Raw genomic sequence first — 26,513 nt, 5'->3', positions numbered from 1 at the left:
CGCTTACTCGAGAGGTCCGTGGTTTGAGTCCCGGCGATGGCATTGCTCATTTTTCACATCTCCTGCTTCGAAATTACCTAATGTCTCTACAAACTGAGTTTCGAATCATACAGGTAAAAAACTTTCTAACATTTTAACAGTCAGTTAATGTCTGTGATTTTTAACTTTAGTCATTTAACGTTTACGTTTTTAATTTAGCTAGTTTCCACTTCTTGCTTCTCATATACTTCTCACATGAAGTTACGTTAAAAACGTAAGCAAGAAGTAGAAATTAATAAATACTTCAATCGTGTACTTACTGAAGTGAGCAAAAATTATTAAAAAAAAAAACTGATAATATTACCCCCGAAGGAGCTTTTAACGTTTTGTGTGTGTGTTATCTTTACTTATTTAATATCAAGTTCTTCGCATTTAAACCATAAAATTCAATCCAACAGCAATATCGCAAAATAATTTTAAAAAAGCATATCCACACGATTTTGTATTATGGGACTGCTATAACATGTAGTTGTGCACCTACCTTTTTCTTTTCAATCAGGCGCATGAAACATATATATATATATTTATTCCCCCCTGTTACCCCACTCGGTAAGCTCAGTATTTTTATTCTTGTATGCTGATAAATTATGCATTTTTTGTCCTAAAAGTTGTAAGATCTACTTGTTAATGTGACAACTAAGTACGTGTAGGAACTACACAGAAGAAAATTAAAAAAAAACCTTTATTAACTCTTTAAAATTCACAGTACGTCGACTTAACGCTAACACACTACGCCTCACTCGGGCGGTAACACAAACAACAAGAAGTAAACAAAAAAGTTGAGTAGAGTTACTCTACAGGGCTCAGATAAACCTGTTACCTAAAACCCGCGTCGAAAATCTAGTGGCAACAAAGTAACTATTACGCCACGTTAACCAGCAATAACTGCAGAAACAGAAGATCACGTTACAGAGATACAGCGCTTGCTCAAACTCGCCAACTTTTCCTTCTAGAAATCAATATTTAAACCTTTTCTCCTCAAGGTAGAATTTGCATTATTTCACACGCGCTACCAAATTTAAATATTCTGGCATTGACAGTTAGGGGAATGAAGGCTTATAGGAAAGAAAATAAAACTTAAACGAAATTGGTTATTTAAAATAAATATAAATCCCTATAAAGAGATCGAATAATGTTGTTCTTATGTTCCAGTTAAAGTTTTTATTCGTGTATTTATTTCTATCGGCAAGCGATAGATGTAGAATTAATTATCAACAGTTTAAAAGTTTAAATAGCACTAGGGCTGACGAGGATGCCATTTGTTTGCATTTGGAACTCTTAGTGAAATACTGAATTAAGTCAGTTGGTGCACCAACTTCAGTGCCTTTTTGCTCAGTGGGAGCAAAAAGTTTTAACTGTTTTTTACTGTATTTGGTGTTTTAGGTTTTCCCCGTATTTTAAAATTTTGAATGAAGATGTTTTGAGTGCTTATGTATTTTGTGCCTTGATGCGAAAGGAAATGTGAATTGATTAAATGAGAAATATATTTCTAATGAAATTCGAGGAAATAAGTTTAATGAAGTGCAGTAAAAAATGTGTATAATTTAATAGGGCGTACAAGAAGTCATGTGGTATACACATCAGATATTTTTTATTACAATCAGTGAAAGAAATATTCATATCAGTTATTTTTCGGGGGCAATACCTTTGAAAAATTACGATTAAAGGTTTAGGCTTATTACCCGGAATTAAATTCTGGACATTCGAAATGCCGGGTTTAAGTGCCTGTAGACTATTTGCCTGTTAGGTTGGAATGAATAATTCCTTATAATTCTGTAATTTTTAATTTATCAGATAAATAGGTAAACAGACCTATATTTAAGTTATTAGTCAAACTCATAAGAAATCTGTAATAATAATGCTCACATATCAGCATTTTTTACTTTTTTTTGCTTTTATCTTAGCCCTCAGTGTGTTAAGTAAGCTTTGTGATTCTTCCGATAAAGATGCAAACTTAATTCCAGTATGTGATTCTTCTGAGACTTTCTCAGACTTAGCAGCTGGTCGTTTAAATGCAAATGATACAAGCATTTGTTTTAATTTTTTATCTTTTCTCTTGGTTGTCTGATTATTCAACGTATTAAGAAATATTTCAGTTTTTTTGAATTTTTCTGCTTCAGAAATGGTATGCCGCTTATTATACTTTTGGCTGCTTTTATAAGCTGTAATAATGGAATCTGTTTCAGCTTTGAATTTTTGCAAAAGTTTATTCTTTTTAATCTCTAAATCAGATAACGTTTTCAAGTCTCTGCGATGCATTCTTATATCTTTCAAAATGTTCGCTTCTTTCACGGCAGCGTCGGGTGTAAGAGACACGCAAGTCATCAATTTTGTTTTCCTTTGCGCTTGAGACTTGTCCAGAAATTGCACTTTCTCCGACTGATGTTTTACCATTCGTAAATTCTGTTGCAGATCTTTTACCGCAGTTTTTCTTGTATTTGCACGAAGTTCTTGCAAAAAAGCTTCCATTTCCTCTAATGTAGTTTCCTCGTTTTTTGAACTGTTTGAAATGGAATAAAGTTTGGCCGGCGAACTTCTTTCTTTGCTTGCAGTTTTAACGTGAATTTTCTTTGATTCGCTGCATTTTATTTTCGAATTCAATTTTTCCTTGCATTTTTGTTTTTCTATTCTCCTCTTTTTTGCAATAAGATAAATTCTATTCCCCTTGACGCTCAAACGCAATTTTCTACCGACGATATCTAACTTTTTATTAACTTCGATCAGCATATTTTTGTGATTTAACCTCTGTTGTAAAGGTTTTTCTACTTCGATAATAATTTCTTTATTTTTCGATTTATGCTTGCTTCTTGAATATTTTAGCTGCGATCTTTTTTGTTTTTTGCGTTTTCTGTCGTTGAAAAATAAAGAATTCTCAGAGCGTTTAATGTCTTTGATCAAGACCGTGTTTAATCTTGAAAATTTTTTTCTCGTCTTTTCGTTTCTACACTTTTTACAGTCTAAATGCCCATTTGCTGGTTTCTTTTTGCAATTTAGAGATGTTAATCGAATATTCTTGTAAATGTCCAATTCCGAATCGGTTTGAGATTCTAAATTGATAAGTTCTAATTTATCATTTGATGATTTAACATTTTTAGTGGCAGTTGGTACGTATTGCTCGTACTTATGAGCCAAATACTTTTTATCTTTAGACAAATATGTTTTAGTTAATTTTTGTATTCCGTTCCCTTGTTTCCTGTTGCAGTCATCCCTAACTTGACTTTCTAAACTCGAATTCGGATTATTGGAAGTGTCAAATCTAGTTCTGAAGTCAGTTTCTAAGTTAGAATAAGCGTAATTAATTATGTACGAAACATGATCCTTGGGGTTAAACTCACATAAAAAGTTGCGTATCGAATTTTGTATCGAAATCGTCTTTGCAGACATTTTATTGTGACTATTTTTAGTTTGTGTGTCGAAATTGTGATGAGAATTATTCGAATTTTTAAAAATTTCCTGTAAGTTATCTTCATCTGTTTCAAAATTGTGATGGTCCGTAATGGTATGATTCTTTAACTCTTTTTCATTTAAATTCTGGCTAAAATATTCTATGTCTTTCCCAAATTCGGTTTTATCTTGGACAAATGTATGTGGAAATGCAACAAAATTCTCCAGCATTTTCTTTGCTCCATCATGTACTGAAATATTATGCAGCGGTAAATCAGTGGAATACCCATCGGTGACCGTGCAGTGTTGATTTTTACTGTTTTCGTTCCTCTCTTTTACGTGTTCGGTAATCATACTCATTTGATGTTTGAAAAGATACTGCAAACTTTCACACACTTTATTAGCTTTGAAAAATTTTGCCTGGATTCTGATTTTTTCCTCGCACTCTTTTTTAAACGGGTGCTTCGTGCAATCATTTAATGATTGTGAATTATCAGAATATTGCATTTCGTCCGAACAACTTCTAAGTACAGATAGTTCTTGCCCCTTTCTTTCAGCATTACGTACAGAATCTATTTCTTTGTGTGTTGCAATGCCTGTCGATCTTTTGAAAATAGTAGAATTCATTCTTTTGTAAATTTTCTTGGGTATATATTCTTTTTCAGGAAAATTATGTCTTCTTTTGAAAGCTCTATCACGAAAAGAAATTTCAGGCATATATAAATTTCTTTCTTTATCTTCTGTAATGCTACTGAGTGTTTGACATATTGAAGGATCTCTTTCTTTGTATTCTGAGTAAAGAGCTGATATTTTTGAAATACAAGGATTCCTATCTTCGCAATTTACATCGTATCTGAGGTCTTTAAAAAAGGGCGAAGGCTTTTTGGATCCTATACTACATATATATGTTTCAGTGGCAGAGAGTATCTCGTTTGGATCAGGAGTTACATTCGCATAGACAAAAGGTAAGGTTTCACCACCACTCGATCTTTGACAACCATTATTTTCTTTAGAATAATTAATCAAAGATTCAGTATTTTGCGAATAAATATCACTTATTTGGGCGGAATAAAACTGTGCGTTTATGAGCATGCGAATTAACTCAAAAGACTTAAGTGGTAATGGCCGGACATCGCATTTATCTCTTTCTAAACAGCACATGTAATCTTCACCTTCCTTTAAAGTTTTCGAATCAAGTTTTTCAACTGTTTCATAAGAATGATCATCATTGATTGTGCTGTTTATTCTTTGGGTGCTGGAAGAAGAAGAAGAATCAGGACAATATTCCTCGTCTCTACCAAAATACAGTTCGAAATTTCTTACGCCGATCATAGCTTTAAAACAATTCTTCTTATTGTTTGCTGTAATTTATGACTACTTTTTAACCTAACTTCTTTTGGAAATAAAAGAACCCATTGAGAGATACTTTAACATAAATGGAACATAAATTACGTACTTTATTTACCTCAAGATCTACTTTATTCTAATGAAAAAAATTACAAAAATTTCCACCTAAAATACTCTTCATAATTTCAACATGTATATTTGCAATCCATGTTCTTTTTCATGTTAAAAACGTTATGATAAAATTGTTACACACAACAAATCAATTTGTTCGTGTTTCTAATGTCATATCACTAAGTCAAATCATATTGCCAATCAGCAGATTACCAAAAACCATTAATAAACCCTCTTAAGATATTCAAGAAAAACTTATAAATTAAATATTTCTTTAGTTTGCAGATACTCTGAATGCATTTATACAGATTGAAAGGAAATGCAGATTTCATTTGAGTTCGATAATTATTTAGACGTCTTTCTTCTTCATCTGACATTTAGAAATTTCTTTCGTCACCTTGAGCCAGAAATATATCTCATTTTAGGAACAGCAAACAAGATTTTCTGAACATTATTTTTGTCAGGTAAGACTTGGATATCTGAAGAAGCAGAAAGGTCAAGTAAAGTACATCAGAGTGTGACTTCTATTGCAGCTTGTACAATGTTGGATTACTTTGTTGATGAAGATTTTTCTGTTCCAAAATCCAAAATATTTACCTTCCTATTAAAACAAGAAAAAGATTTAGTGGTAATTAATTAAAAAAGAAATTTGTGAAATTAATTAAATGCAGAGAAGAATAGAAGGAAATCTAGAATAAAAAATTTGCAACTAATTTCAATGTACAGAGTTATGTGCAGAGTGCAATGATCAATTTATCGACATGATCTCTAAGCAGGTAATAAGTTTAGGAGCTTAAGGCAAACGCTATTAAGAAAACATTTTACTAAAGCGCGTATACTAGTGTTAGGCAATGAAAGTGAAACAACTGGCGAATACAGCACACCAATTTCGAAACAGCATATGTACCTCTGGGGATTGGGAACTCTGAATGATACTTATTTTTTTGAACAACAGCAGAATGTGAAGTTATAGCCGTCAACGGTATTAGAGGTACAGACTTGAAACATTGAGAATTATAGAACATAAAAAGGGGATATATTGGAGCTCAAAATAGAGCATTTTGTTCATGCTTGTCTAGTTGGGTACCTTTTATCAAGCTGACAGGCTTTATTCCATGTGTCGACAGTCACATTATCCTAGGATCATATCTGCGCAAGCGCAGTATTTGCCGAGGTAAGAAGAAATTCTCTGAAAGAATGTTAAAAAAGTTTGTATCCAAAAAATATATAATTCTTCCTCAAATTATGGTAGAATTATGAAATTATGGCAGACTTCTCAAATTATGACAGAATTCAACATTTTCGTGAACTCAACCATTTCTACAAAAATTATCTATTGAGAGCATCACCGGTTAATACTCCTAGCACTGCGACTACAGCAAAGAATTTCATAACCAACGCCAATAATAAATGTAGAACTTCGCGGTTCATGAATGCAAAACTTGCAGTGGACACAATGAAAAATATGCATTGTTCTGCCATCGTTATACCTTCCCATTTCTGGGAGAACTTATGTACGGAGACTTCTTCAATGGCATGATCTGGACTGTTCATGCACAGAAAGAAGCATGGAGCATGTCTGCGACTTGGGTTGCTGCAGTATCGTGGAAAATCTCTGGGAACACTGATAGTTCTTAACGGTCAAGGACTATCGATGCATTCTAGAGTAATTAATGCTGTTCAAATAGCAAATTCCGGAAGAGATACAATGTTATTGAGAAATATTTGTTGATGCTATTTAAAGATGGCGTTACAATTCCATCAGTTTGATTACTAAGCGCTTTCTTTTCTAGACACGTGACTATGCAAAACTGATGAATAATTCGGTCTTCTTTGCTTTAGAATTCCAACTGCAGTGCGCAACTGCAGTGTGAGTTTAAGCTCTGTAACTGGATTTAGGCTTTTAGCCTACTTTATGTATATGTTTATTTAAATTTCATTTAAAAGATGAAAAAACTCATCCCATACCATGGACCTAATTATTTGATTCTTGTTTTGTTTTGATCGATTTCGTAACAATGTGTCAGGATAATAATGCAACAACTGTATTGGAAACTAGAAGATATCCGTGGTTCGATTCCCGGTGAAACCCTTGCTAATTTTTCATCTTGCCTGCTTCCAAAAAATACCTAATGTCTGTACAGTGGCGTCCGGGTGGTGGATGATGATTCTCCACACCCAGGATTTGGCGATTGGGTCCCCTAAAAATCCATTCTTAAATCATTTCTACGAAACGGCCGCAGTATTGGTCTGCAAAACAGGATGCACATTATATTAATAAATTATTGTACCAAATGGAAGAGAAACATACCAATGTAAAATTTAAAATAAGGCAGAAAATATTTGGGTTTTAACTCGAGCTTTATTTAAAATAACGGCAAAAAAGGCTATACGAAAATCAAGCGCTCTTAAGATTTCATTTACCATTAACTTTAATGGGAAAATGCTAAGCATTCGGATAATGAGCATTTCTATGCCTCCAAGAATAATTTGCCAAATAACGCAAAAATTAAAGCAATGTTAATTGATTCTAACAAAAAGCAGATATTATGTGATAAATATATAGCATATCTCAAATATAGCATATCTGTTGCTTCGTATACCAGAATAATTAAAATTAGAATTAACAGAGATGAGTCATTGGCGGTAGAGAGTGTAAGATTCATAATATTTTTTTAGTAATAGGAACTTAAAAAGTTAACAGAAACCTGGGAATTTACCCAAGCTTAGATTCCTTTTCAAACAGTATTACATCTTTCTACAATTACTGCACGTGATAAATAGGGTGGGTAAACGCATTTCAGCTTTTCTGTTTTTCGCTTTTAGTAAAGCGAAGATTTATTCAGTTTATTTAATCGAAAATGGGAAAGTATATGAGGCCTGTCGATTCCCTTCGGATTTCTTTCGGTCAGGAAAAATAGACAAGGAATAGGCATTTCATAAAAGTGAGCTATTGCAGGAAGGGGGATACCTGAAGTTCCCAGCTAACTGACTTTAAACGATTGGTTCCTTCCTCAGATGGAATTGCAGGATTTTTCACAAAGTTAATCGCATCGCATTTCATCAGAAACTCTGACCATTGTTCCATCTTCAGATCGGAACTTGTCATCAGCAAGCACTTGATTATGCTCTCTGTTCGACTAATGACATTATATGGATTCTGACAGACAGTAGAAACTCCATTCAGTACCTCAAAAACTGGCCTAAGACCAGTCTGAAAAGACTGGTCAGAATATCATATCTAAACGTTTTGAGTTTGGACAGCGTAAATCAATATATCTCCAGTGGATACCGTCCCATGTTGGAGTGTATGGTAATGAAATAGCTGATGATCTTGCAAGAAAAGGCTGTGATCTCCCTACCTCCTCCATACCACTTTCTTTCTTTCCACCGACAGCGAGGCAGCCGGTCCACTGGGTAGTTAGCATATCGGCCAGGTAGCCCCGCTGACGGAAATAACTTGAACAAAAGAAACACTTATAAATACATATTGTGCTCAAGACGACTGCTGGGGGCAGTGCAAACAAATGCTGGACCAAGACGATAGTGCAAGATGGAAGAAGGGTGCATTACGGGCGTGAAGAACAATTCCAGTTACATATTTACAGAGTAAGAAAGTAAAACAATACATAAAATAAAAAAAGGCAAAACAGTGGAAACAATACATAAAATAAGGCAAAATACATAGTTCAAGGTTCATAATTCAAGGTTTACAGTTCAAGGAGATAAATATATACAGGGAATAAGAAAAGCCGAATAAGCTAACTTAAGATAAAATTAGTTCACTACAGGTACAGAACATACAGGGGCTGTGCTGGTGACGAGGATGGTGGCTGAGAATTACTCCAGCCTGTCTGAGATTTTGCGTGCAATGTTTATGCAATCGCATATGCGTTTCAATGCATTGCGATTTTTTGAAGTAGCTTCGGCCCATGCATGGATGTGGTTTGCTACTGGTTGCCTAAGATGATATTTGGCGGTCTCTCTGCAAGCGAACAGATAATGGTCCGGATCTCCTACCATCCCGCATGAGCAATGCTCATTTTCGCGACGTCTGAAGCGATGCAGGTAAGTCATGAAGGGTCCATGTCCTGTTAGATACTGAGTGAAGTGAGACGAGCCAGATTTTAGAAGCCGGCAGACTTTTGGAAAAAATCTGTAAACTCTTCTGCCTGTGGTTTCTGTCTCCCACAGATGTTGCCAACGTTTGAGTAATTCTCTCTCGAGCTCAGCTTTTAAGAACGAACCCGGGAGAGGCACGTCAAGTGTGCGAACGTAGGGGTCAGTTGCTGTTCTTTTGGCTATTGCATCTGCAATTTCATTACCCAGTATTCCAGTGTGGGCAGGTACCCACTGGAGTTCAGGCCTATAGTATTTAGGTGTTCTTAGAGTTTTTGTATGGCCCGGACGAGTGGATTTTTACTACATGTGCCTTGGATTGCCTGGAGGCTAGAGGCTGAGTCTGAATATATACTGGAATAGTTATTTTCCAGTGCGTAAACAAGTGCAGCTTTTAATGCAATCAGTTCAGCCTGAAAAACTGAGTTGTGGTGCTTAAGCTTTCTTTCCCAGGTCTTTAAGATCTGGTTCCCAAGTAGAACACAGTATCCGCTACCGATGCCACATTCTCCTTTGGAACCATCGGTGTAGATTGCAGTGGCGTTGAACCACGTTGGTGACCTGCAGTTAATCAAGATATTGAATTCGGCCGGGTGGCAAGGTGGCTCGGGAATGCTTTGCTCATAATCAGTATAAACATAAGTCCTGTCCCGTAAACTTATTGTCTCTTTGAGTCGGAGCACTCGCACTATTGCACTCTCGCGCTGAGCTAAGAGATGCAGAGGCGGTAGTCCTGAAATCACGTTTAGAGCATTAGTGGGCGAGGTTTTATATCCTCGGGTAATGCTCAGGAGGAATGGTCTTTGTGTTGAGCGTAGCAGATTCTCCATTTTAGTAGTGATCGTTATGCCCCACATGGAGGCCTCAAATAGCGCAATACGTTCAGTAACTACAGAGTACCACGTCTTAAGCATCCTCGAAGAAACTCCCCATGTTGGTGCTGCTGTTCTGAGCATGAAATGAAATATCCTGTGAAGTCGTGCCTTGACCTCCTTTAAATGTGGCATCCAAGTCAATGTGTCGTCAATTATAACTCCAAGGTACCTGAAGTTTCTAACTATTTTAATATTTTTCCCATGAAGGTTGATGCACGGATTTCTTCGATGGCGCTTACCTGGACAGATAAGCATAGGTAAGCGCCATCGAAGAACCCCGTGCATCAACCTTCATGGGAAAAATATTAAAATACCACTGGTATATCGCCTCCATACCACTGGTATATCGCTGAGCAACTAGGCCCGTGACTTCAGAATAAAAGAACTATATCTCTCCAAACGGCCATGGCCAGATTCAGAAGCGGCCAACTTCGATGCATGAAATTCAACGGAGGGAGGAAGGGCCTTCCTCTCGCGTGCCTGTTCTCTTCCTGCCTCTCCCACTTACCTGCTGGATTCATGGAGGTTACTCCCTACCTCCACGACTGGATGGTATAGGCGTCGCCCTGAGACAGCTGTCAACTGAGCAGGTTGATATCAGCGATTTACTTGTGCAGCAAGGTGTGTACTTGTGCGGTTCCTGTCCCAAGAGGATTAGTAATAACAACAACAACAAACTAATTAACTAAGTAGAAAGAGGTAAGTCACTGGCGTGACCTATAAGCATATTTTACAAGTGTAATAATTTAACGAAAACAAATAGTATACATTGGATAACTGATTTTCACAAATAATTTTGCTTCACTTGAAATTAACATGTTTTAGAGAGGAAAAAATCCCATCCTATTCACAAGAGAATGTTTTTAGCTTATGTAATTCAATGGATGCCTTTTTAAACAAGCCTAATTAAATTTAATTTTAAAACCATATTCTTATTCAAAGGAGGAAAACTCTAAAATTTACATTCACGATGGAAAGGCCGCTTTTATGATAACTTTTCTGAAGGCGTTTTAACTTGGAAAATGTATCACAGATACATACATGTGGTTGTCTTTCTGCTTTACTTTAAGAATGACACCAATGTTAAGATTTAGTATTTTAATGAAAAAAAAAAAAAAAAAAAAAAAAAAAAAAAAAAAGAAAAAAAGAAACATAGAAAGATGAAAAGAAGTAAGATAAAAATTTAGTTCCATAGCATAGGGTGGCATCACAATAGTGGTAATCCTCACACCAAATGGGTTTGAAAGTCTCTTAACTACCCCGTAATAGCTTTTGGGATCCGTTCGCCACGTTGCCGTCGCAGCATCTCTCACGCGCAGAAGTGGAGAAGTCAACTTATCACACAGCTTCGAGACTCATCTAGCTTGCTGTAGCTGTTGCCAGATTTAGGAAGGAGGAAGGTTGAGTTGTAGGAGCGAATTACCACATACATTATGTACTAAAATTCTTCCAAATGCTACAAACGTAACATTAGCAATCCTATATAAAGCAACTAATCAGTGCAGTATGAACTGATTAGTTTTTTTTAATCTGTTTGTAACCAAAGTGATTTCATCTGTTTTTACTTAATATGGCCAATATTAGAAAGTGAAAATTAAACCTAATTAATAACTTCCCCTCTTATAAGGCTTTTTTTTAATCATTTCGATCTTTTTGTATCAGTGAAGTATTATTTTCTTCCTAGAGAATAAGACTTTATGTATACATGCATAATTATTTCCAAGTTTGTAAAATAAAAGTACGCATACGGAATAAAATTGTATAAAGATTTTGTGGGATTCATTTAATTTATCAAATAATTAATTTTTACTTTGTAGCAACTTTTCTTTTGATTCTCGTTTTCAACCTATGCTTTCTTGCCAGAATGTTATAGTTATCGCGATGTTATAGCTAGCCGAGTTTAGCGCTAGAGCTAGCTGTTCTAGCGCGATGTTATAGCTAATAGTTTTTTATTTTTTTGGAGGGGGGCGACGGGACAAAAGATTTGGAGCTTCTTGTTTTGAACCAATCAGTCAGTGCCAGTTTTTCCAGCTATTATTGCTACTTTCTTTACTTTGGGCAACATTCTAATTATTTTTTCGATGTTCAACATTTTTCGTTATAGTAATGTTGAAATTTTAGAGTTCTTCGGTTATTTTGAAGAATGAAGACTGAAAAATATGCAATATACTTTCGGGACTCGAAACCTGGACCTCTCAAATACGCGTCAAATATGCTTCCAATTACACCATGAAGGTATACGGAAAGAAGGGAGAAAACATCTTATATATTGCTCCCTTTTAAAGGGCGACTGGGGATTAAGGGACCTAGCCGCTAAATCCTAATGACGAATTATCGTCTACTGTCTTTGGTGCATTTCAAGAAAGACAAACGTTTACAACATTTGGCGATATTTCTCATCAGTAATAGTGCAGGTAATAGGAACCGTAGAGGAGATATTCTAGGAAAAGGTCTTATTCTGAAATTGGCAGCGAATCCACGCAACACAGTTTTAGAATCATTACGTTATTTTGAAGCAGGAGTACATGAAAAATGAGCAATGCCCTCGCGGGGACTCAGACCTGGACCTCTTGAATACGCGCCGAGTGTGCTACCGTTACACCACGAAGGTATGCTGGAAGGAGGGAGAAAATACATTTTTGTAGAATGCAGTGGCATTCGGTGAATCACTGTGGACCGTTCAGATGCCGTGATTATTGACAGAACCATTCAGATAAAAACGCGCTTCATTTCATCATAAAATTTCTAAGTCCAATAATTGTCAATTTCAATTTGGGCAAGACACGTTAGAGCCAAAGTCAGGCGCTTATCATAATCTGTCACTCTTAGTTCTTGCGCTCGACTGATCTTACATGAACAGAAATACAGTAATTTCCGTAAGATTTTCCTATCAGTAGAATAAGGTATATAAGTTTGGAGAGCTATTTCACGAGCTCTTGGACTACTTAGTCCCCAAGTCGTCGAACACTGCAATGGTAGCGCTTTTTAAATGCATCGTCTGGTAGTGCTTATTGTCCTCTAACTTCCAGTTTCCTCGAGCTTTTTAATCTCAGTGCTACAATAAACACTGGAGCTTTACGCACTATGAAGCCTTCTAAATTCCCTAAGAGCCACCGCAGCATTGGAGACTAGTGCAAAACAGATTTATGTATAAATAATCAATCAAAGAACTGCCGACTTCAAGTTTGTTGTCTCCTTTTTTTAAAATGAAGGTGTGACGTTGTCACTTACGCACTAGGAAATTTGCATAATCTGCCTAAAATGCGCAAATTTTCCTATTGAGTATGTGACAGCAGCGCCAAAATATCTTCTAACGACGACTTTTGATACCACTTTTTTTTTTTTATCGAAATGTGTCTCCCCATGCCTTTCACAGTCTGTATATGGAAACTGGTTTCATTACGTTCATTAATTAGTTTTAGCTGCAAGATGCCTTCAAATAGGAAATTTTTTTTATAACCACCCTATGTTTTGCCTCTCCCAAGTTGTAGATATGAAAATTAAAAAAGTTTCGTAAACTACATCTGAAAATTCGAGAACAGCCTAAATTAAAAAAAAAATGCCATAATCAAAAATAATTTCTCTGGTGCTATTACAAACATATTACAATCATTTGTACAAGAAGAGATCACCAAGGGTACATATTGTTGCGAGCTATTGGTTCATGGAGATGTCTTTAATAATTATTCCGGATGAGCGGGAAGAAGTCGGCATTTTATTGAAGTTAATAGCTGTACACAGCAAAGTAAACAACTGTGAATAATTCACCGAACTTTCAGAAACTTCTGAAGCAAATGACCCCTAAGCTCAATGCAGTCGTTTATATAGGTTTACCCAGGTTTTTGCAAGCTTCAGGAAAAATCGCCACGCCGGAAGTAAGTTTTCCGGAAATTTCTTGAAAATCACAAAGTTAGCAGGAAATTGTCAAATTTTGCCAGTTTGGTGATAAGAATAATTGTTAACTCACGTTAAGATAGTTTCTACCTATAATCCCAGCTTCTAATTGAGTTCTTTTCAGCTCATTTCATTAGAATATCTCATTCATTTCGAATTAAACATTGATCACCTCAGAATTGCAAGATCTGCAATTTTAATTAAGAAATAAAAACTTACAAACGAAGCATGCGAGCATAAATTTGACTAAGCAAAATTATGTGCTAAAATTAGTACATTAAATGCACCAAATAAAAAACCAGAAATAAAAAATAGTACACAACATTATAACAAACACAAAAAACTAGACTACAACCAGATATTTATAAAAATTTACAACCCTATTAAGGAATCTGTTTTTGGTTGACGTTGGACGAATGCTAAATTTTCTCAAGCGCTAAAGGCTCCTCGAATTTCGAATGCCTCATGTAAAGAGAAGGAGGAATAAAAAAGGAAAAGATTTTTGTACTTAATATTAAGTTTTTAGTTAAAGTAGAATTTAAAATCTGCGTTTAATGTAAAACAAATTTAAGCATACAGTTTTTAAAAATACATCTATATTTATTGAAAAGGTTGTGATTGAAATTTAGCAAATAAAATACACAGTTTCCAGTTAACCATGCTCGAGTGGAGGACTATGTTATTCAAAATTTGATTACTTTAGAAACCGTTGTTTTTTCACAATCCGAGAAACATACATACATTTATGTAGATTCTTTATTATTTAGTTTCTTTAAATATAATACAGGACGATAATATTTGGTGGTAACAACTGAAATGTGATACATTCATAGTAATTCGACGCAAAATGTCGTTTCCAATCTAATAGTCCTTCTGGGCTAACGCTAATTATGACTAAAAAATATTGTTCGAGTAGCCGTTCAGATTTTTTCGATTTTTCCAAAATCATATTTAAATCAAAACAAGTATAGACGGAAGATTAGTTCAACATTTAAATGATGTAACATATCTATGAAACATTGAATTTTTCCAGAAAGTTAAGAAAACCCAAAAAAGTTGTGCATTTTAAGAATTTATCAAGGCGTCAAAAACTGAATTTTCATCACACGAGATGATATTGGTGATCAAAATACGACTGAAATTGCAACAATCCCATTTTTATTTTAACGCATGAACCTGAATTAAAATAATACCTTTTGTTTATTAATATTTTGAATTAAAGCGTTTTAATGTTTTAGGCTAGAATTCGAATAATTTTATTGATGTAAAAACCACGAATATTTTACGTTTTCGATTCTCGAATCTTTTTCGAGATTCGTTGAATACGAGCATTTGAGGATTGGAATGTTCCATCTTCTAGCTTGTTAAATACAGGAATATTTTATGACAATTAAAAGAAATCTAAATTAACATCAAGAGCTTAAAAACATAGAATAAGTTCTAGTTATTCAAAATGTAACTAGTAACTATTTATTTATAAATACACTTATTTTGACGACTTAAATTAAAATGGCATACATTGAATATTAACTCTGAACTTGCAAAAATTCTACATGCAATTAAAATTTTAAATTTTAATAAATAAAAATCAATCAATATAATTGTATCAACAATAACACTTTTTAACCTCTTGAGAAAAATTATATATTTATTTAATTTTGAACATTAGTTTACTTGATTCGCAAGCCACATAAAATACACTGTGGAATAAATGAAGTAAATTAATTAAAAATGATAATAATAATAATGTCAAAAGTTAAATATTGATACTTATAACTTTAAAAATAATTTTAAAAAAACCTCATCAAAATAGTAATGTATGTAAAGTAAAATTAAGTAAAATTACTGTTAGAAAATTAATTCTTCAAAGATATTGAATAAATTGCGTATAGTTTACCATTTGAAACAAGATTTATTGCTTGAGCCAACATTCATTGGAGTCCTAGCTCTTAAAAATGTCATTGAAAAAAAGTTTTTTGCTTACACTATGGCCTCGAACTTGCAGACGGTTCAAATTTCCAAATTCATCATATTTATGGCTTTTGTAATTATGGTGGAACAAACAAAGGAAAAAAATGTCTAGACTAAATAGACAAATGCTAAAAATATGTAGATATTTTGCAAGAAGTGAACCGATAAATAAATCACGAAACCAAGATTTATGATGAAAATGAAGATATTTATCCCTATAAATCAAATTGATGGAATAAACTTTCTAACTTCCATATTACTGCGTAAGATTATTCTAGGAATAATGACTCATTCTACTTATTATAACGAGCAAGAAGCAGACGATCATCCGCTCTGCGACGTATAATTTGCATCGCCAGTGCATAAAGAGGAATATAGGTAAGATTTTTTTTTCAATTCTTTCATTCCTTAGCTAAAATGTGTTGTAACTTAACACCGTTGATTTAAAATTTACATTTCCTATGGCATTGTTACGTAATTTATTATCATTAATAATTTTAATTCGAAAGCAAAAAATTGTAAGTACTTGTGTAAAATTTTTTGTATTAGCAGTTTTCAAAATAATGCAATCTTCTATTACCAAATAGAATACAATTGTATTAAAATCTATAATGTAACACTTAATACAACGAAAACGAAGCTAAGTATTACTAATAATAAGCTACAGTGTGTCCCAAAGACAGTTCGCACACTTAAGAATTTGCAGAAAAAGCGCTGTGTGTGAACTGAATTCGAATCGAAAGCTCAATATTTTTTTCATCATACTATTTTCTTGTAATTCTGAATGAAACCGAACTTTTTAATTTTCTTTTTCTAAAATTGAGAATGTAACGAGGCAAAGATAAAACACGTCACAAAACTGATCGCACATCGAAATATTTTTGTAAAATTTCATAAATAAAATTATCGTATACCACTTTTTTTATTTGTCCATTTTGGTTACGTTTAAAAAATTGTTTGACTTTACGTTTTGCTTGCTTAATTCTTTGTACTTTATTTAATATTTAAAATGGCTCGTAGTGGTAAGGAAACTACGAACACCATTCGAAAATTGATCATTTTTTATCATAAGGATGGAAATTCGATTCGGGATATCGCTAAATTAGTAAATTTATCCCATTCTACGGTGCAGTATGTGATAAAATGCTTTAAAGAAGAGAAAAGGGGATCCAAAATACAGTAAGAAGGGATTGTTCGGGGAAGAGGACTCAACATAAGAAATCTGGGTTCTAGTGTATAATTGGGCGCCCCTTCGATTAGCGACAATTTTTTTTTCAAATTTTGGCGATGAAACCTCATTTCTGGTTACCATGATAGTTTTAACTTTGTTTTAGCTTCCTGATTTTTTTAAAATGAAAATAGATTGATGTGTACATGGACAAATTTAAAGCAGTGCGCAATGCCGAGTTTGTGCAATTGTCTGTTTTTTTTGAAGTGAAAATAGATCGATGTGTACATGGACACCGAGTTTGTGCTGACTTCTTATTTTGGTTTTGTGTAGCGGCTATCTTGAAATTGTGCTTTCCTGGCGCCGATCTTGGCGTAAAAAAAGAATCGCCCCCCCAAGAAAGGGGGGCACCCAATTGAAAACTTTTACGTACAGAAATACTGTTTCAGGAAAATTTTCAGCCTATTTTTATTAATATTCGTGCATGACGGGGGGTTCCTCACAACTGCGGTTGGATTATTGTAATTTGGCACAAAACCTGTCAAGGTTATCTGCGCCAGACAAATGGTAACAATGCAATTAGTGATTTGTAAAAACTTCCAGCTTAGGTAAAAAGAGACAGATTACAATCTATGATAAAAGCTGATATCTTTTAAAAAACAGGTTAAAGTCTATTATAAAAGCCAATATCTTTTAAAAACAGAAACAAATTACGATGATGTGTTTTTCCAATTAAATTTCTTAAGTCCAGTTCTGAACAATTAAAATGTTTTTGTCGAAAATAATTAAAACTCTGGCATTCCATCAAGATATGATGGACTGTCAGATCTCCATTGCAGTTTGGGCAGCTGGGATTCTCTTCTCCCTTCAGAAGATACTCATAGGTCAGGCGACAATGGCCAATTCTCAGTCGAGTCAAGAGGACATCCTCCCTTCTATTAGCCATACATGGCCAGTATCCAATGGTGGGTTTTACAATTCTCAGCTTGTTATATACTTTGTCATCCCATTGCTTCTGCCATTTGCTGAGAATTTTGCTTTTGACAAACCCTTTGATGTCTGCTAGTGGAATCTGAAGATTGTACATTGTGGTAGCAGTTTTAGCTGCAATATCCGCCAATTCATTCCCCTTAATGGCAACGTGTCCAGGGATCCACGAATAAAGAATCTGGTATCCCCAAATTTTTAAAGAATGATTCAACTTCAGGATTCTGGTTGCAACTGGGTGAGTACATTGAGCGTGATTTTCCAATGACATTAAGGCACTCATGGAATCTGTGTAGATAATAAACTTTATGTACTTTTGTTTTGAAAGGTAAGTCAAAGCCAGATGAATTGCAGTAAGCTCAGAAGTAAGCACAGAGCAAACTGTATGTAATCGAACCCCTACTATTGTTTTCTCTGTGACGAAAGCGGCACCAACATGATCCTGGGATTTTGATCCGTCTGTATATAGAGGGATATATTTCCTATATTTGATTCTATGTTCAAAAAAAATCTGCTTGTAGATGATTTCGTTAGTTTGTGATTTATTCCAGTGTCGAAAAGTATCCAGAGAATGGATTCTCCAATACTCCCAGGGAGGAATTCCAAAAAAATCCTCCACCTGTATATCTATATTAGACAAATTATACTCCTCCACCAAAGCACTCATCCGCAAGCCGAAAGATGGGACACATGATGGTCGTGCCTGATATAAACGGGAGTGTTGGTCATTAAGCAATTTTGACCGCGTAGAATTTTCGGTTTGTGATAAGACTTTGAAATAAGAAGAAGAGAAGTTCTAAAGGCGCCAGTGCATATCCGAAGTGCTTGGTGATGTATCGGATCAAGTTTGGCTAATACTGAAGGCCTTGCCGACCCATAAATGATTGATTCATAATCTAATTTCGAACGAATGAGAGCTCTATATATAAGAAGCATTGAGCCTCGATAAGCACCCCAAGAAGTATTTGACAGTACTTTCAGAATATTCATAGTTTTTAAACATTTCTCTTTAGATAGGTAATATGGGGAAGAAACGTAATCTTATGGTCAAATATCATTCCTAGGAATTTTATTTCCTTTTCTACAGGAATCAGCACATCTTGCAGATAAAGTTCGGGGTCAGGGTGAGGAATTTTCTTTCGAGAGAAATGTACACACACAGTCTTTTGAGTAGAGAATCTAAAACCATTTTCCTGCGACCATTTAGCAATTCTATTGAGAGATGTCTGCAGTTTACACTCAATATCTTTCAGGTCTTCTCCCTGGCAACTGACTTGCAGGTCATCGACGTAGAGCATACTCTGGACTGCTGGAGGCAGTTGTTTTAAGATAGGGTTAATTTTTATACTGAATAATGTAACACTTAATACACTTCCTTGTGGAACGCCCTCTTCTTGATGGAACATGTCAGAAAGTGTATCTAGTTGTGCACCTCCCTTTTTCGCTCCAATCGGCCGCACTAAAAGTATATAAATAGTTATAATATGTATATATATATATATATATATATATATATACAGTGGTGGCCAAAATTGTGGACACTTTTGGAAATTTTTATGTTTTTGAGCTTTGTATGCTTATAGAAAATGTTACGTTTCGCAAAATGCACACTTGTATATATATCATTTTAAAGAGAATTTATTACTGAATTCCATACAAAACACAAAATTTAATTATTTGCAATACAAAAAAAGTTATATGTACTTTAATATAAATAAAAAACACAGTTATGAAGTGGTTTGTAATGTCTAGCTTTCCTGGCTAATCACTGTTCTTGTTCTGAGAACCAATCAAATGTTAGTAACTGCCAGTAGAGGCTGACATCATGTTTACACTTGAAACAATTCATTATTTTGCTTTGTTCTGTAGAAGGAGGACCTGTTTCTTATACACTGCAATTACAAGTAGGAATTTTTGTAAAAATTTTTAATATTTAGTCAAGAAGCAATGACATCAAATAAAAGAGTAGATTGGACACCTAGAAAGAGATGTAATATTATTGTGTTACGAGAAAGGGGTCTTTCCTATGCTGAAATTGCAAGACAGGTGGGTGGTTCAGTGACTACATCTGGAGTCCGAAAGTTTTGTTTACGATATCAGGAAACAAATTCAATAAAAAACAAAGAAGGAAAAGGCCGAAAAAGGTGCACCACATCTATTGATGACAGAAGAATAAAAAAAGACTATGTCTCCAAGATAGAAAAATGTCATCAGCGGCCATCAGAAGTGATCTGAATGATGCTGGTATTTCTGTCAGTTCAAGAACAATCAAGAGAAGATTAACAGATGTTGGACTGAGAGGTAGAATTAAACGAAAAAAGCCTTATCTTAATTTTCAGCAACGAAACAAAAGACTACAGTGGGCAAAGGAACACATTAATTGGTTAGATGATCAGTGGTCACAAGTTATATGGAGTGATGAAACTAAGATATCGTTATTTGGTAGTGATGGGCGAAAATATGTAAGACGTAGAATAGGAGAAGTGCTACATCCTGACTGCATTCAAGCAACTGTGAAGAACCCAGTTAGTGTTATGATTTGGTCATGCATGTCAGCAGATGGTATTGGTTGCTTTCATGTCATCGATGGGACACTGAATGCCAGAAAATACATTGACACTATTCTAGAACCAAAACTTCTACCTTCCATCAGAGATATCTATTCCAACAATGCTTCGTTTATTTTTCAGAAGGATTCTGCTCCTTGCCACACGGCCAAAATATCGAAAGAGTGGTTTCGTACAAAGAGCATTCATTAAATTGTTGTCATGGCCAGGAAACAGTCCTGACCTCAATCCTATCGAAAATTTGTGGCACTGTTTGAAAACTCTTGTCCGAATGAGTTGCCCATCAAATAAAAGGGAACTAATCGAGGCTATAATTGTTTCCTGGCATCATATAATAACGAAAGAAGACCTTAAAACTCTTGTCAGGTCAATGAAACGTCGATGTGAAGCTGTAATTAAAAATAAAGGGTACCCTACTAAGTACTGATAACTCACTGCAATCATCACTATCTAATGTACTATATCGATAACTATTATCTTTTAACTTTTTTTGTATTGCAAATAATTGAATTTTGTGTTTTGTATTGAATTCAGTAATAAATTCTCTTTAAAATGATATATACAAGTTTGCATTTTGTGAAACGTAACGTTTTCTATAAGCATACAAAGTTCAAAAACATAAAATTTCCAAAAGTGTCCACAATTTTGGCCACCACTGTATATATATAAAAGAATTTTTAGTTTAAAATTTCACTGTATTGTAATTTACATATGCTCTTAAGCATATGCGCTTAAGCATATGAATATAAGGGAGTTCGAATTTTTTTTGTTAATTATGAAAATTCCGCTGATGCTCATAATTATGAATATTTTAATTAAATGTGTATTAGAAATTAAATGTATGCCGAAGTACATCAGGTAGTGTAATTGGAAAACGGAATAAATATTTAAACGTTTCTATTATTAAAATACGGAATTTGTAAGAAAGTTAAATAACCTTAAAATAACTTGATAATAATAATGATTAAAAACGGCTTAATACGGCATATATTGCAATAATATTAGTGTGAATTTAGAACCAATTAAGAAATCCAATTTTTAGATTTAATAGAGAGAATTTTTAAAATTAAATTAGAACTGTTTGCGTAAAATAGTAAATTTGAAAGTTTAAAACCATCCTGCTGTCTAAGAAGATTTGTTAATATTTATCTAGACAAGAAAACTTATTTAAGTTGCCCTACAAATCCGATACTTGATAGACTGATTATGTATCAGTTTTATGTCTGTCATTAATGTATTAATTTTATTTTTCAAAACAGATATCTATATATCAGCAGCTAAAATCTACAACTTGGAAAGTTTTTAATTCGTATAGAGAATAAAAGAGATCTGGCTCATTATTCTTTTAAACATCTCAAAACTTTAAAATGAGTGTAAAAGAAATTCATTTTTACTTTAGTAGACGCCAGATTTTAAATTAATATTTGTTTTGAATGCACAATTTTTACAATATTGATAAACGAAAATAGAAGCTTGCAGTCTCAATAAAATTTCCCATTAATGGCGATAAATGACTTTTTGTAGCGCCCATCTTTTTGGAAATTCCAGTTCTTAGAAAGAGGGGACAGGAAAACGTCGCCGCAGTTCGTGTGTTAGATAAGAGGGGAAGTTATCTTCAATTAAATTTCGCGCAGTTCGTATCCCTCCAAAAAGAAATAACCTAAAGAATTCTGTTTTATGGTATAATAATCTTTTTTATCTGGAGCAACAGCATAATATTCCACAATCTAGAAGTAACACTACTCTTTTAACTAGAATAACACGCAATAAAACAAATATCAAAAATATTATAAGCAAGAAAAATGAGCTTAAATTGCATAAATTTGCAGGATTATCTTCGAAAGTTAAAAAGAACCAACCTCCTTAAGCTGTAGGAGTGAAAGAAAAATTATGCAATTTATGCTGATTCCTGTTGCTATAATATCTTTAACATTAGTTTGCACATATTTATTTATACATAAAAATCTAATATTTCAAATATAATAAAATATGTTATTCTATAAAATATTTATAAAAAGAAGCTTATATCTAAAGATTATTTCCTTTGTTTAATTCGAAATAGTATTTTCAGTGATGAAAATGACTTCTTTTAAGGGAAAGGGATATTTTCTAACTAAAAATCGTAAATTTATTTATTTTTATATTTATTTCTCACAACATTTTCAATAGAAATTTGCCGTAAAAGTGCATCCAATGCTTATTTATTGTAAATTTAATGTCCACCGTTTAATTTTTTAGACTTTTAAATCGAAGACACCATTCTCTTAAGTTAATCATCTTATCATCCCAGGTTATAAACACTCTGTGACACCGATGAAAACAAAATTCTAATTGTAGTGGCAACTTAAATGAAATATTTTACATAAATATACTCAAAAGTTCTCAAAATTATAAAAGAAAGCAATTTAAAATTGAAAGGTCTTATACTTACAACATCAGGATGCAGCATGCACTGTAATGTTATTTAGAATGAAGTTCTGTTTATTCCACATCTCTCATTAACTTTCAATTTATGATTACAATGCAGCTAGCAGAAGGTAGGTGATTTTTAAGCACTGGGAAATAAGTAGATTTTGAAAAAATGCCTGCCATACGTAAGAATATGTGCACTCGTTTCTTAGATCTAATGTTGCTTGCTATGATGTGTCAACGAATCGCTGTTCAAACACCTGTTGATAATCAAACATATACGCGTAATTTTACCTTATATTCTAGCCTCTACTCGTCTTATTCAAAATATATTGATGAAGATTGCAAAAAATTTTAAAGCATAGTGTTAAAGGAATTTTGGAAAAAATGGTTGCCAGGTTTCTATTCGTAAAAGAGAATGTAAATGAGGAGGAATATTATTAAAGCTTGTCTCTTTCATTTGAAATTTAGTAAGTTCATTCTTCTTTATTATTTGTAATTAATAAAACTTATAATATTTCTGGCTTTCGCTTTTAATTTATTGATGGCGTTACAATTGGTCAAAAAAGACTAATTCATGACTCAAATAGATGAAAAAAATACGAAATAACCTTTTTTTTTTTAATTATTATTGAAGACTTTTTTCATCTATTTGAGCCATGAAATCTTGACAAAGCGGCTCAAGATAATATCTTATTTGCGTTATTAACCGCTACCTGCCTATAAATTTCAACAGTTTCACCTATGAATCTGATTTTCTGTCTGTTTTGTAATCTTCGAAGCTGTTTTGGATCCTTCTGAGAGACGCATTTTTTTAACAAAAGAGTTCTTTTTTTCTTTGTACGATGTAAAAGAAGTATTGTAATCGCCAAACATTTCGGGTATCATATTTCCACGGAAATATCCATTACAACTGCTCTCGGAACCATCTGAGCAATGTTTTTGCGTGACATCTGTACGTATGGACAGAATAAAGGACTTTGTTTGCCAAATGGTATTGTAAAATAGATTTAAAATAGATGAAAAAGAAATCTTTTCTTGACGTCTGTACGTATGTATATCGCGTAACTCAAGAACGAGTAACTGCAGAACTTTGAAATTTTGTATATGGCACTTCTATAACATGCATCTGAACTATTCATGCATCAGTGCGCAATAGCAATGGTGTGAGGACCAGCGCATTGATAGATGCGCTGAGCGTGCAGACCACTACACCACGAAGGCTCGCTAAGAAGGCGGGAGAAATACCTTGTAAAGTAATTAAATTAAAAGAAATGTAAAGAGATAAATAGAAATTCAATAAACTATTAAATTAATTATAAATAGTTAAATAAAATATAATTTTTTTTTCCGTCGTATTTTGGGCTTCCACTGAAAATCCCCCTCAAGAGCTAAGAAGTACCTCAGCCGACCTCCGTTTGAATTTAAGCTCTGATTATGCAAATAATGTACTATTTTAACAGATGATAGATACAAAAACAATTCTTTTTCAGCTCACCAATGAAAAATGATAAAGCGATTGATGTGTCAGAAAGGAGAATAGTGAGAATTCTAGAAACATATTATTTGTTTCTAGAATTCTCACTATTCTCCTTTCTGACACATCAATCAGGCTATGGAAGAAAATTTTAACGGAAAAGTGTAGCTTTGAAAGTCCAATACGTTCTTATCACGCCCTGTCGATATAATTCTAGCTGTCAAGCAGAAATTTTCCCTGAATACGATCCTATAATAAGGTGAAAATAAATGTAAGACTTCCCTATGCAGATCACAGTAGTGGTTCCCGCGACTGGTTATATCGTTCAAAAAGTGTACAGGAGCTCTGCAGTAGGAAGTTACAAACGTGGCACGTGCACGACCAGGGTGGTACCTTTTATCTCTTTCAGAAACGAAAAACTAACCCCCTCTCATAAATTCATTGCATTTCCTGAAAAATAAACCTTTGGTATGTGGGTGGGAGCTTATCTTTCCTTCTTTTCTTCTGTTCTCCTCAACCTCTATCCAAGGTTTGTGTCCGAGGGAAAGACAGGCCTGCGTTCAGTATATTATGTACTTCAATAATAAAATTATTGTCCATTCGTTTAACAATGGCGTGAGGAGCAGTGTAAGGTGGAGTTAGAGGAAGTTTAACAGGATCGATCCGAAGAAATACATGAGAACAGGTTTGAAGTGCCGGGTGTATGTAAATTGATGGTTGAACATGTTTAGAGGTTGTCATCATCCTCATTCTGAGGGAGGCCGTGATGAGTGAAGGACGTGTTTTCTTCGCTCTCTGAACCGGTAATCGGTAGAGATCCTTAGCCAATCAGCTTAACGAAACATTTTATTGTAAATACCTCTGCAATCCAACCAAAGAATCTCTAAGGAGATTCTTTGATCCAACTACGCACGATCTTTTGTCATTTGCTGTGTCTTGAATAACCCACGTCTCTTCGCTTATTCGCATTTTTCTATTGTTCTGAATTATGTATACATAACTGAGTATACAAAATTGTGGGATGCCTTTTTCATCCATAATTATGTGTGAAACAAGCATTGTGTCCCCGAAGATGCTTTAACCAATAATAAAATTATGTTGAATTCTGCCACGTCTGTCTGAAATTTCAACATTTCCATCTACACGGCTCTGTTAGCCCATGTGCGTAGTGATGAGTCGGTACTACCGAACCGGGTATTTTGTAACGGGTACTGAAAATCGGTACATCCAAGTACCCGTTACTTCAGTACCGAAATCGGTACTGAAGTTCAGTACCGAAATCGGTAGTTTTCGGTATTCGTTACTCTGTACCGAAACAGGTACTTTTCGGTATTCGTTACTTCTGTACCGAAACGGGCACTTTTCGGTATTCGTTACTTTTGTACCGAAACGGGTACTTTTCGGTATTCGTTACTTCTGTACCGAAACGGGTGCTTTTCGGTTACAACGTAACGAAAATATGCGTCTCTTCTCGGTATTTCGGTATTCGTTACTGGAGGATCGATGAGGGTTCAGCTCACTTCGGTTTTGGTACGAGGACAGTAGTATCTGGTTGTATTTGCGAAATGGTGATATGCGCTCCTTGTGTCCATGAATGGTCTGCTCCTCAGACACTTCCGTAGTTGACATGTTTTCTGATATTCAAAATCTTACTCCGTACAGATAAAATCAAACACGTGGTGACGTGGCAGAGTTCCTTCAGTGCGCAAAATCGTTAGCTGCGTATTTCGGTACTCCAAATCGTTACTACGGCACTTCGGTACTCCAGATCGTTATTAGGGTACTTTGGTACTCCAAATCGTTACTAGGGTACTTCGGTACTTCAAATCGTTAGTAGGGTACTCCGGTACAGCAAACCGTTATTAGGGTACTACGGTACAGTAAACCGTTACTCCGGTATTTCGTTACTTCGGTACTCCAAATCGTTACTTGGGTACTCGGTACTTGAAATCGGTTTTCGGTACTTTTCAAAGTAACGGTTACTTGAGTAACGGGTATTTTGTACCGGGTACTTGTCTGTACCCGTTACTCTTGTACCGGGTACAAGAATGTACCGAAGTTGCCCATCACTACATGTGCGCAATCTGAGAATCAACAAGTCATGTATAGCATCCAATCATTAAAGTTATAATTTTTTAAAAAAACAGCCACGAATAGTGTAGCAA

General features: G+C 34.5%; 1 protein-coding gene across 1 annotated transcript; it reads right to left on the bottom strand.

Annotated features, from left to right (window-relative positions):
- Positions 1–585: 585 nt before the first annotated feature.
- Positions 586–23,198, bottom strand: LOC118203469 (uncharacterized). The gene is made up of 2 exons (XM_085825206.1): positions 22,894–23,198; positions 586–5,482 (listed from the first exon to the last, which is right to left on the bottom strand). The coding sequence occupies exon 2, from the start codon at positions 4,753–4,755 to the stop codon at positions 1,909–1,911; it is 2,847 nt and encodes a 948-aa protein (XP_085681332.1). The 5' UTR covers positions 4,756–5,482; positions 22,894–23,198; the 3' UTR covers positions 586–1,908.
- Between the last annotated feature and the right edge of the window lie 3,315 nt (positions 23,199–26,513).

The sequence above is a fragment of the Stegodyphus dumicola genome, chromosome 10, assembly GCF_044657685.1.
Source record: "Stegodyphus dumicola isolate Sdum_Otavi_A_Nest chromosome 10, ASM4465768v1".
NCBI classification, from domain to species: domain Eukaryota; kingdom Metazoa; phylum Arthropoda; class Arachnida; order Araneae; family Eresidae; genus Stegodyphus; species Stegodyphus dumicola.
Note: the sequence above shows the minus strand (reverse complement) of the source record. Positions and strands in the feature narration are given on the sequence as shown.